This window comes from Abramis brama (genome assembly GCF_963993115.1).
Source record: "Abramis brama genome assembly, chromosome: 1".
In the NCBI taxonomy this organism is placed as follows: Eukaryota; Metazoa; Chordata; class Actinopteri; order Cypriniformes; family Leuciscidae; genus Abramis; species Abramis brama.
Window position 1 is genome coordinate 45392806 of NC_139963.1, and position 13664 is coordinate 45406469.

Sequence of the window (13664 nt, forward strand, 5' to 3'; positions counted from 1 at the left end):
GAACATTTCGCCATAGATTTTTTTGAACGAAATGAACACTCACATGAGATCAACCAACAGCACGTGTTGTCCAGGACGTCAGACATTGGACGGCTGTTTTCTCCTCCTTTGGTAGAACTTTGCAGTAACTGGTGTTAATTCATTAATTTATTGTGGTTTATTAGCGCTATTCTCTTGATGAGAGCTGAGTGACTGTCTTGTCCAACATTCACATGTGTCGGTTTGGCTGTTTCATTGATTGTTTAATCAATAATCGTTGATTCGTCAGGAGATATGCTTGTGTGTGTCCGTCTCTTGAGGCAAGACGTCAAATGATGTCGGAGTGATGTAATCGAACATACTTTGAGTGATCTATACTAGTATGGATCTATTGAGTCTCCAATGCGATGTGACCTGTATTGAAGACCGTGTTGTGAGAGATTTATAGCTATTCTGTGGTTGAAAGGTTTTTTAGAAACAGTGGCATTTAAAGAGGCACATATATCAATGCTGTATAAGTGCATTTTCTTTTGATTTGAAAGGCTTTATTTAAGTAAAATCAAATAAATGCAGAACAAAAGATGTTAATGTTACAAAAGATTTCAATTTCAAATAAAAGCTGTTCTTTTGAACTTTCTTTTTTTCATCAAAGGATTCTGAAAAATGTGTCACACAAAGATGTGAAGACATTTCAACACTGATAATAATCAGAAGTGTTTTTTGAGCATCAAATCCTCATATCAGAGTGATTTCTGAATGATCATGTGACCCTGAAGGCTGGAGTAATGATGCTGAAAATTCAGCTTTGATCACAGGAATAAATTACATTTGAATATATATTCACATAGAAAACACTTATGTTACACTGTAATACTTTTTCACAATTTTACATTTTTTTTCTGTATTTTTGAGCAAATAAATGCAGCCTTGGTGATAAAAAGAGACTTCATTCAAAACCAATTAAGAAGCAAATATTTGACCCGAGAGTGTCAGGATTGACCAATCAGAATGAAGTATTCCTGAGAGCTGTGTAATACAACCCAGACATGTTCTTGACAGGTTTGTGTGATTATCGCAGGATAAACAACCGCCGAATGTAAGCATGGAAATTATGCATTCAAGTCTATTCAGTGAAATGTCAGTACACAGTCAAAGGCAATCCATAATTACCAAGTCATTTACAGATCTGTGGTGCAATTTTCCAGTTTGCGGCGTCTTCACAAAGCCTGACATTTCTCCCTCATTAGATTGTTTTATATTTCGGGCCTGTTCTCCGCAGCCTCGTGCCACAAACACGAGCCTAATTGGGAGGAAACATGCAAAGCAATTAATCAAACAAAAATTAGGGCCAATGAGAATTCAGGAAAATAATCCACTTTGCATTTATATATTTTCGTGCCATTACACGCCTCCAGTCAAACATGAAGCTTGTTGTGTCAGTGTGGAAAGTTTTGATTAAGCCGCACAGAATTAAAGTAGTTTATCATTCCCTGCTGCTCGAGAGTTTCATTCACTCGCTTTGCAATCTTTTGACCATTTTTTCCAGATGCAGGGGTTGGGAGGACGAGATTGAGTTTACGGCTCTGCGTGCCGTGCGTTTTAAGAGACTCTCGGCTTGAATGAGAGAGACCTGACATAGACAGTAATAGAAATCGCTCGAGTTCACTTGTGAAATGTGAAACACTAGCTGAGGTACAAACTTACAGTATGAGGCCACAGAAAAAGTGCATGAAAATCATATCACACTTTTCTGAGTTTCCTTTTTTTGCTGTGTTTTGCACAACACGATCTCAGCTCTTCTCAAGCTCCTTCAGGACGTCCCGTCACGCCAGCTCACGCTGCACCCCGGTGGTTGGAGGAATCACTGCGTAGAGATAAAGACAGTTTTGAATGATGTTACTTCTTTCAAATTCAGGAAGACATCAATTAAATCTGTGCTTATCTCTACAAGCAAGCAAATGAGACCCGGATCCCAGCCGCATCACGCCAAGACCTGCCTATGACGGATGACACGGCTGGATCGGGGCTTAGTCCCGCTTCACAGCCCAACACTCCTGTCTGATTACTTTATTCTGTCCTCACTGTGGAATATAAATTATGTTATTATCTACATGTTCATAACATGCATGTTTAGGCCTGTATTTATGTACTTGCGCTACCTACCGTTCAAAAGTTTGGGGTTAGTACGATTTTTTTAATACTTTTATTCAGCAAGGATGCAATAAATTGATCAAAAGTGACAGTAAAGACATTTATAATGTAAAAAAGTCAAACAGATACTGTTTCAGAACTTTCTATTTTTAAAAAAAATGTATAATAATAATAACAAATGTTATTTATATAGCACTTTTCAGGCATAAAATGCAGTTCAAAGTGCTTTTCATAAAAATAATATAGTCAAATATCAACAGTGACATCACATTCAGTAAAAACATACATCAAACGAGAAAAATGTAAATGTAACACAGGATAAAATACTAAAACATATGAAGGACAAACATAAAAGTAAAATTAGTACTTCTAATAGGAAATAATAAAACATATAAGAGACAAATTATAATCGCAGTTCAGAGTAACTCATTAAATGCCAGAGTATAAAGATATGTTTTTAACTTTCTTTTAAAAATACTAAGTGTTCTGGCATCCCTAATATCTGATGGTAGTGCGTTTCATATTGCAGCATGATTTGCAAAGGCCGCATCACAGATTTTCTTTCGTCTATAGCTGGGAACCTCCAATAAACCTGCATTAGACGATCTTAAGGTCCTCGATGGGATATAATTAACGAGAGAACTAGCAATACAGCACAACCTCTGCTGGGCTTTTTTCACAATGGAGTCAATGGGATCGTCCCACTTCAGATCCTGAGAGATGATGGTTCCCAGAAACCTGAATGACTCCATTGCAGCCTCAGTGCTGTCCATGATGGGGAGTGTAGGTAATTGCTGGGATGTTCCTCCTAAAGTCCACCATCATCTCCACTGTTTTGAGCATGTTCAGCTCCAGGTTGTTACCAGACAGCCAGTTGTTCGACCTCTCGTCTGTATGCAGACTCGTCACTGTCGTGGACGAGGCTGATGACTGTGGTGTCCTGCAAACTTCACTGAGGGGTCTTTAAAGGTGCACTCATTTGTGTACAGGGAGAAGAGTAGTGGGAATAGGACGCAACCCTGAGGAGCACCAGTGCTGATAGTGAGAGTTGTCCCAGTCTCACTAGCTTCTGCCTGTCTGCCAGAAAGCTGGTGATCCACTGACAGATTGGGGTTGGCATGAGAGCTGGGTCAGTTTGGCTGTGAGAAGATCAGGTATTGAAGGCCGAACTAAAGTCCACAAATAAGATCCTTGCACAAGTCCCAGGTCTGTTGAGATGTTTCAGGATGTAGATTGTTTCATCCCCATGTAGACTGCATCATCCACAGACCTGTTTCAGAGCAAACTCCAGCAAGGCTCCAGTGATGTTCTTCAGGTAGGCCAACACCAGTTTCTCAAATGACTTCATGACAGAAGTGACAGAGACAGGTCTGTAGTCATCTAGTCCAATGATTTTTGGTTTCTTGGGTACAGGGATGATGGTGGAGCGTTTAAAGTGATGTAGTGATCCAGTGATCTGTTGAAGATTGGGGCCAGTTGGTCAGCGCAGGCTTTTAACAGGCAGATGAAACACCGTCTGGGCCTAGAGCTTTCCTAGTCCTCTGTTTTTTTAAAGACCCGGCTCACGTCCTCCACACTGACCTTAAGCTCAGGTTGAATAGCAGGAGGGGGAGGGTTGCAGGAGGTGTTAGTGTATAGCTGCGTTTCCACCACAGGAACTTTTCCCAGGAACTTTGGGGTGGGACTCGGTGTGTTTTCGACTGCAGGAACCAGGGTCTAAATGAAGTCCCGGGTTAAAATTTCCCATTCAGAAAGTCCCTGCTTGCAAGGCACTACTTTTTCAAAGTTCAGGAACTTTCGGGGGTGGAACTTGAGCACTGAACTTGCTGATTGGTTGAGTTCATGCCGCATTTTGATTGGTTGACTCAACACAGCATTTCATTTCAACCACCATTTTTAAAAATCTGTTGCGGTGCGTGCAGTCCTACGTCACCGGACTAATTTGCCTAATCTTTAAGGTACTTGAAACGCAGAAAGCAACAGGTCTGGGGTAAAAAAAAGTTCCTCGGACAAAATTTTCCGGGTAATTTCGGTGGAAATGCAGTTTATGTGTGAAGTGCAGGTAAGAGCGGGTGTGGAGTGAGAGTCTGGGCTTTTCAGACCTGCAGTAAAACACATTCAGATCCTCGGCCAGTTGTTGATTCTCCACAGATCGTGGGGGTGGTGTCTTGTACTTGGCGATGTTCCTCAAGCCGCCAAATTGCTGGATGAAAACAGCTTTTTCAGCTTCTCAGAGTAGCTTCTTTCAGCCACTCTGATCTCCTTTTTGATCTCCAGACTCTGGTCTGTTTCTGGCCTGGTTTTACAAGATTTACAAGATACAAGACAAGAGTTTTTGCTGTAAACCATGGTTTATCATTATCGAATGATAAAAATGTCCTAGTAGAAATGCACATATCCTCACAGAAACTGGTGTGTGATGGTATGTGATGTGAGCTCATCCAGATCGGAGGAAGCAGCATCTAGAGTTATACAGGCGCGCCAAAGGAAAAAACACAGAAAAGACTGACCATCATGGGAGAATCTCAGAGTATCCAATGTACGTCCGACTGACTGCACTGTAATCTTCCTTTTGAGTCTAAACTGAACTCAAATGACACTGAGAATTGGGTAAGAGAGAAACATAAACCACTTAATTGGGGAAATTGAAAGATGCAAAATATGATACACCAGTGTTTTGTGCACAAAGTTTATTCTATGCATCATCTTTTTACTACTTTAATTCATTTTACTCTAATTCATTCCTTTATAACTGTTTTAATTTCCCTTGCTTTTATTTTGTGCTTATTTTCTGTGCAAAGCACTTTGAATTGCCACAGTGTGACGTTTTAATTCCTTTCTATGTAAAGCATTTTGAATAACTGCTTTAATTTGCCTTGCTTTTATTTTATGATTATTTGTATTCCTTTCAATGTAAAGCACTTTGAATTGCCATATAAATAAACTTGCCTTGCCTTGCCTAAAAACACTCTAATCAGTGCAATTGAAGCAGGCTTGTACATCCTGCTCTGCTTCATTAGTCCATCTTTTAACAGTCCTTATTAGCTGACCTAATCAGTATAAGATGAACCAGACAGTGGTCAGAGAGCCCGGGACAGAGTGATATGCATCCTTTACTGTCTCTGGTGGGACATGTAACTATACTGGGACATGTTACTGCCTGTATTTTGGCAGTTCACGGTAGAGATTTGCTTTGTTAAAGGGATAGTTCACCCCATGATTTATCACCCTCAAACAAGAAAAATATTCATATTTAAAACTTTATGAACTAAAATAACTACCTTCCAACAGACGGCCAGAAGAAACTTCTTTCAAAAATCTTACTGACCCAAAACATTTGAATGGTAGCTACTGTATATATCTTGTATTTCTCTGTGTGTATATATACATTCATCTAGAATTAACAACAAAAAAAGCATATGCAAACTATTTCTTCTGTAATCTGACAAAGTAAAACAGGAAAGAAGATTTTATCCTGCAGGAATTAAATGGATTGTCAGAAGTGGGCGTTACATACAGGAATCGATTGGTCGGATTGGTGGGTTTTAAAAAAGATGATGTTGTAAATAAAAGTTGTTTCAGAAGATACAGAGCTCGTTATATTGGTTTCATGAAAGTGTACCATGATGAATGTTTTCCTCTGTAATACTGTGCGCTGATGAATTGTGCATGATGTGACCAGGAATGTGCGTTTAGAAAGTAAGTAAATAGGGTCAATTTTGGTTTGGTGTTGACACTAAAGCAAGTTGATTCCTCCATCTGTTCCGGACAGAAACTAGAGCTCTTCTGGCCGGCCGGCTGGCGGGATAGAGGCAAAGCCACACAGAGCAGTTTGATCCCCATTGCCAGCTGAGAGCTGTGAAATGGCTGGTTCCCCCTGCAGACCGTCAATGTAGGGCACTTACATTTAGAAAGCGGCCTGGATGTGAGCGCTCGCTCTTAAAGCAACAGACAGATGCTGTTCCTGTGCCAAAGTGATGCTGAAAGCTGCTGTAAAGGCCTCCCGCTGCAGTTCTGGGATGAATATGAAATCTAACCTGTTCAGGAGAGGTGTGCGATTCGTTTTATGAACAATTTGACTCATTGAGCAAACGGATGACTGACTTTGAAGGAGGGCCCGAGCCGTATATAGAGAGCAGAATATCATAGAGACTTGAGGGTGCAGGATGCTTTTCACAAAAAAACACCCTAGCAATCACATAAAACACTCAAGACCGTGTTAGAAATAGCTTTGGAACAGCCTGGAAACTACCCTTTTTTTTGTTTTTGTTTTTTTTGTTTTTTGCATAAAGTCGAACACATATGCTCAAACATATGGGTGAAGCTTATGAAAAACATGTCTATTTTTCACCCCAGAATCATATAGATAAATATAGAAAAATGTTTTGCATTAAGAAGATGAAGCCTCAGAGCATTAGGTTTTTTGCATAGTGACTAGGTTAATTTTAGTGTCATTGCCCCTGTTTACACCTGGTATTAAGATGTGTTTTGGTCGATCGGATCACAAGTAGACGAGGGAGACACGTTTACACCTGGTGTTTTAATCCGTCTCTTTTGTCCACTTTCAACCACTTCTGTCCTGATTTCTTCGAGGGGAGGGTCTATGGGCGGGTAAATGTGTGCGTTTTTCAGATGTTTTGTCTAATGGACAAAATGCTCGCGCAATTTACATATGAACGTGCCTGGATATGACGGAAAAACATATGGAGAGCAGCAGTTTAAGTTTCAGCTCTGAAAGTCACGAACCCAGCTGAACGCAATGAGTGTGTGTTAGAAATCAGGGATGGAGAGAGAACATTGTGACTGGTATGTTTTTCAACTCAAACCAAATTTGGGTCCTCATCTGACAGTTCAAATCCCGTCTGGCTAGAGCTCTTCCCATAATGTTTACACATCAGGTCAGTAGACGGAGAGAAGACGGTCTTTCGAAGGCATTCGATCACATGAGCGTTTACATTACGAAAGCAATCCGGTCGAATGTGTTTTCAACTTCCTCTGGAAGTGGTTAAAAGTGGACAAGCTCAAAATGTTTTAGACCCCGTTTACACCTGTAAACTCGTCATTACAACTTGTAAACTGGTAATTTTCCGAGTGCTCCGACTTGTACCACCTGACAACAGCAGATTCATTTTGCCATAGAAACGCATAATTCCGAGCAGCTCCGAGTAGAACGTCACAGGTTGTGATTAAGAAATTATAGTAATTACGACATGGTGTGAACGCAGCATAGTATTGTAATATATTTTAATAAAATATATTTTATTGTTTAATATTTTAAATTAGAATTTATTTTTATAGTTTCTGTTTGAATTTTTATTTTAGTTCGAGTTTTACTAATTTTGTTGTGTTTTTGTCATTTGTATTTGCATAGTTTTTAATAAGTTTTTATTTTTGTATTTATTTTAGTTATTTTAGTTTTTCAACTTAAACTAAATGAAAATGAGAAATGCTGCTTTGGCAACTAGCTGAAAATGTTAGTTTTTATATTTTATTATTTATGTTTTCATGATTTTATTTTTAGTTACGTATAATAACCCTGATTTATTGACTTTTATTTATTTATTAATTTAATTTAATTTAGTTATTTAGCTTTATTCTGGTGAAAACTTTATTTTTATTATCTAAATTTGTATTTATTTATTTGTTTGTTTGTTTATTTATTTATGTTTATCTTTATTCTGGTGAAAACCCTATGAAAAAGCTTTATGGTCCTAAAAACAATTATCATTTTTTACTGTCCTAAATATTATTTATTTATTTATTTATTTATTTGGTTGGTTGGTTTTCTTTTTAGCGAATAGAGTGAAATATGTGATGCATAATTATTCAGGCATTATAGCAAAAATAAATCATTTGTTCATGACAGCTAGATAATATCAAGTTTCCATAGTTCTATTACAGTACGATGGAGAAATCACTATTTCAGAATCTTGTCTGAGAGCCGTTTAGTCACATTTTCAGCTGTGTGTTTTATTGAAATGAATAAATTCCCCATGCAGAAAGGAGGCTGATGTTAATCAGGTCAGCTGGAGTGTGTTGTTCAGTGTCCGCTCAGAGATCTCTCAGCGTTTGATTAACATCCACAAGTGTTTGCCACACACAGGACACTTCAGAAAGAGCTTTGTTCAAGCCTTGGGGAATTTTGTCACTGTCGGTTGAATAACTCTGCCTTTTTAGGTGCGGATTCATTTAGCTAGACTGAATTCAGTGAATGATTCACACAATTAATGGAATATACTACATATACAAAACAGCATTGTGTGTTTTATTTAAGGAATAGGTTCACCTTCATATCTTCCCAAACTCGTACTTTCACAAAATGAGATGCCGTTCTTTTCCAAAAGCTGCCAAACTCCAAAAAGCATCATAAAAGAGAGACTTTCAGTGAATAACAATTTAAATTTGGGTCTGTTTCTCATCAAGCTATCAAATGATTTCAGAAGACTTGAATATAGTGCACAAATGTGGACTACTATTATGGTGCTTTTTGTTAACTATAATAAACCTGGTAACAAGGCGTTGAAACGGATCATTTTAATTTCTCGGCGTGATCGTATAATGAGAACACACACCCATGTGTGTCGCATAACTGACTTGGAGGGCGAGGGTTGTGACCCTGTTTTTAGGAGAATATCTTCCAGCGCTTGAGGGGCTGTTTGACATTTGGTTTTGACATCAGGGCTGGGAATCTTCATCAAAAAATGTTAATTCAGAGAATGCACCACTTGAAAGCAGCTTAAAGGGACAGTGCGTGTCTCGTCGAAGAGCACCATTCTTTAATGGATGTCTGGTGGAGGGCAGATTTATAAAAATTGTGACAATAATTGATTAATGTTTATATGTTTCGTTGGGCACTACAGCATTGGTCTAGGATACAGCATAATACAAAATGAGTTGTTATCCCCGTGATTGTAGAAATAATTTGTTCACTGATGTATTTGTGAGCCATGATACATTTATTAAGCAACCAAAAGTTGGGAAAAAACTGAGACAACATTTGAGATTGAACTTTTTATTGTTTTTTTTTTAACAAAAGTTTAATAGACAGACCTACCATAATTTGCAAGGTTGTTAAGTGATGATATATCCTTTTTCTTATTTGTTCTTAAAAATTGAGTTTAATTAGCAAATTCCCCATTAAACACTACTCTACACATCAGGGTTGGACTGAAAAATTCTCTCCGTTTCAATTCAATACTGTGAATTAGAAGTAAATATGTCTGTCTGTCTGTAGAAACTAATAAAGATCACCATAAGTCCCGAGTTGATTAATTACAGTATCGGTAACACTTTACAATAAGGTTCATTAGTTAATGTATTAACTAACATGAACTAACAATGAGAAATACATTTGTTACAGTATTTATTAATCTTTGTTAATGTTAGTTAATACAAATCATTGCATGTTAGTTCATGATGCATTAACTAATGTTAACAAATACAACCTTTCATTTTGATAGTAAATGTTGAAATTAATTTTAACTAAGATTAATTAATGCTGCAGAAGTAGCCTACTGTTCATTCATGTTAAAGTAGTTAACTAATGTTAACTAATGAACCTTATTGTAAAGTGTTACCACAGTATCAAAACCGGTTTTCTGAAATTGTATGTTTAAAGCTGCAGTCCGTAACGTTTTTTTTTTTTTTTTTTAAACGTACTAAAATTTATATAATAAGCGATTACATCATGAATCCATTTTCCAAACCGTGTTTTTGTCTTATCCTGAATCACTACGATACACCTATAATAAGTGTTTATAATGGGACTATTTTAGACTGGTACGGGTCGGCACCACTGAGAAGTATCCCAGTACCTGCGCGACTCGACATATACTGTACATAAACACAGAGAAGTAGATCCAGTGATCAATGTGATCAAAGTAGATCAATGTTCTTCTGCAAAACGCATGCAGTTACAAAAGTTACGAAAGTTGCTCTAGTTTTGCGCCAAAAGTTACAGACTGCAGCTTAAATAGGCAAATTAGACATTACCTATTTAAATATGCATACCTGCTTTTTCCCCCTAACAATCTTCTTTTTGCCTCAAAAAGTGCAAGTTTTTTTCTTGGAGCTGGTTGGTTTAGTGTTTTTGAAATCGCTGTGGAAAAAATCTGTGGTAGAAAATACTTCAGTGGACAATCCCTGTAGTGCTTCATTTGATGTGTATTATCCAGCAACCCTGAAAGGCATTGCAGATATTGGCACAGATTGCATGTAGGGACTGCTGTGGTCTGCCAGCGTGGGGTTTTTTGTCCTGTCAACGTTGAGCTGAAGTTGTTTTGGATCACCATTTGAAGCTAATTGATCCCGTCTCATCTTTCGCGCGTTCGGAAAGCTCGACTTTATCTGACTGCGTCATGGAAAGCTTTTTTTTGTTTTGTTTCAGCAATGTTCCATCCAGAGATATTTTTTCTTTCAAACGCTCCCCTGACTTCCGTGTCCGTGTGAAGCAAAGGAAAGCTGTTTCCCGTCTGAAAGCACCAAACAAGTTCATTTACGCAGCGGAGTGAAGACGGGATAATTGGTCCCTTGATCAAAGCGGGATGTTTGAGTGGGACAGCAGCTAGCGGTCCTGCCGCTTTAGCATGCAGCGCTACATTGTGTAATTGGACTGTGTTTTCTGCTGCGGAAATGCACCTAATCACCTGCGCTTGTCTGTTCTGCTTTCACCCTCAAATCCACAAACCAGTAGAGACCGAACAAGCTCTGTGATGTTTGAAAGCTGCACACTGATTACACCAAACACAACCTGTTTTTCCTCTCTGTGTTTTGAGTTGCATAGCCGGGACATCCAGAGAGAAGAGTAAATCTTTGTTTTAGAGTGATTTTCAGTGAGTCTTCTCATTAATGTCATGTTGTTGTTGTTGTTTACAAGCTTTTTTCACTCGAACTGCTCTGAGAGGATTGTTGATTTGCTTCAGCATTGTAGGAAAATTAAACCCGGTCAAAGTCACTGATGTTAATCACATATAAACAAGCTGGGTTTTTATCGGTGATCTCGTTGGCTAATGAGACATAATTGTCTAAATTGTGTAAACCTTTTATCTGCCTACTGAGCATTACATAAAACCATTTTATGAGCCCTTAAAATGAGCAAGTGTGATTCCAAACCTCAGAACATTAAAACGCTCAGTAATTTTGAATATCATTTGATTTACCTGCTATGGTAATAAGTATGTCAATTGACCCTTCGCAAAACACAAAGAGCAAAGAGGACACTGACAACACGCCAACGGACAAGACAGAGCAGGTTGCTTTTGGTATAAAACAAAGTCTCAGCCATCAAATGTTGTCATTTTTTTAAGAAATGCAGCAATACATACTGTCTGTGTCTCTTTAATGTTCAGATCGCTGTAACTCCTCAGTTTAAGCAGCACTTGAACTGACATCTCTTCCTCTTTACTACTAGTTATAGTACAAAATAAAAATGAATGAACATCAGAAGGTATGTTGTTTCGACCGCAGAAAGACATCAATACACATTACACACCAATTTTCAAGTTCAAGTCCTCTGACGTTAACTCTCCTGTCTGGTTTGTTTGTCGGGCAAAATGGTGGATTCAGCGTTATGATTGGTCAGATCGCCTGTCAATCAAACTCCTGGCAAAAGGTCAATTGCTTTTGCTCAAAGTATTGACATTTGTAACTCTTCCTGCAGCACATACACTATACCGGTGAAAAGTTTGTAATTGTTTCCACAAACATATGTAGCAGCACAATTGTTTTCAACATTCATAATCATCATAAAAGTTTCTTGAGCATCAAATCAAATTATTAGAATGATTTCTGAAGGATCATGTGACACTGAAGACTGGAATAATGATGCTGAAAATTCAGCTTTGTTCACATGAATAAATTTCATTTTAACATATATTACAATAAAAAGCAGTTATTTTGAATTGTAATAATATTTCAGAATTTTCCTGTATTTTTGATCAAATAAATACAGCACTGCAAAAAATTGTTTCGTTGAATTTAATAAAAAATTATATGGTAAGTGGTTGCACACAATTGATTTTAGCTACATTTAAATAAATGCATTAAGTTGAACTTAATTTTAGTTCAACTTAATGCATTTGTTTAAATGTAACTAAAATCAACTGTGTGCAACCACTTACCATATATTTTTTTTTTTTATTAAATTTAACGAATAATTTTTTTCAGTGAGCCTTGGTGAGCAGAAGAGACTTTGTTCAAAAACATAAACATTAATGTATTTTTAAAACCATTTATGTGGTAAACATCACTCACTTCTTCAGAAAATTTAGAAATCTGGTTCTTTTCATGCAGTCCTTCCATCAACCACGTATCCCTGAGATCATTTAGTTTAATTTCAGTTTCAAGAGTAAACGCTGACGTCTAGCAGAAATGGAGCAAAATTGGTTTCATTATTTTTTGTTTATTTGAGGCTTAAAAGCTGCAGTTCTTACAGTTTAGTTTTCAATGTCATCCTGTTTTCCTCTCTAAAACTTTTTTATACGTGTTCTTGATAAGTCTTGAGGGATTTCTGCTCTTCTTCTGAGTGATGTACAGATGTTTTCAGCTGTAAACAAAGACATATTGTCTTCCAGAAGCATCTGCCGAATGGATAAAGTGTCAGGAATGCTGCGTCTTCTGTGTAGAAATGGCACAGGCTCCGTCACGTATTAATTAATATGGAATACATTAAACCACACCAGTTTTTCCCTCGTTTTCTTTTAACAGATAACCATCCACACGACTACACCAGCCATCTGGATCTCACTGGGTCACACACACCTAAAATCGGTGAGTCGTTTAACACCTTTGTTTCCAGGTAATTCATTCATTCATTTCGTCCGGAGTTATGAAACGACACTCGGAGTTTAATTGATTTATGACGACATCAGTGTCTTCCACATCCAGATGGTTTGGAGTGTGAAAAACATGGTGGATAATATCAGTGCGGTGTAGATTTTGAGAAATTAATGGAGCTAGATTTTATCTCCAGAAAAGATTTTCATAATTAGCCTCATCAAATGAGCACTGATAATCTCCATTACTCAAGATGCTTAACTTCCCGGCAGTCCTCAAGATCAGAGACGGATTTCACCAAAAAATTGATTGGGGAAAAAAGCAGGGCTTTGACAAAAAAAAATAAAAGGTCTCTTGACAGGAAATTAAAAGCTTAGCCTGTAAATGGCCCCGCTAGCGGGGAGGTTTCTGTAACAAAACAGTATGCTAATCGGATCTGCACAGTTTGCCGACGTTATTGAAAAGCCACAATTGTAATTATTCTGACTATATCTTGCATTCCCAAATTTGATTTTGTGTGAAAAAGCTTTTCAGACTGCAAAGCACACATCTCTCGTTTTGGAGCGGCGATACCATTAGCTTTTGTACTCAATTAAATTAACCTTGTGTGCTAAGGCTGTCATTGAAAACGAACTGGTCTGGAGGAAGTTAATATCAGCTCACTCCAATAATAATGAAGGGTCATTCTGTGTCAAATCAACCTGACGTCCACAGCTCAAAATTTTGATTTTAATCTCTCTTTTTTTTTTCTGGTGAAAGAA

The 13664-nt window shown here is 37.7% G+C and overlaps 1 protein-coding gene across 1 annotated transcript in view; it reads left to right on the forward strand.

The window, feature by feature from the left end:
- The window catches only part of LOC311090838 (shisa family member 6), a 99692-nt gene that overhangs the window by 71486 nt on the left and 14542 nt on the right, over positions 1-13664 (forward strand). The window contains exon 6 of the mRNA XM_084126406.1: positions 12835-12897. Within this exon, the coding sequence (XP_083982532.1) occupies positions 12835-12897 (63 nt within the window). The remainder of the gene's footprint in view (positions 1-12834; positions 12898-13664) is intronic.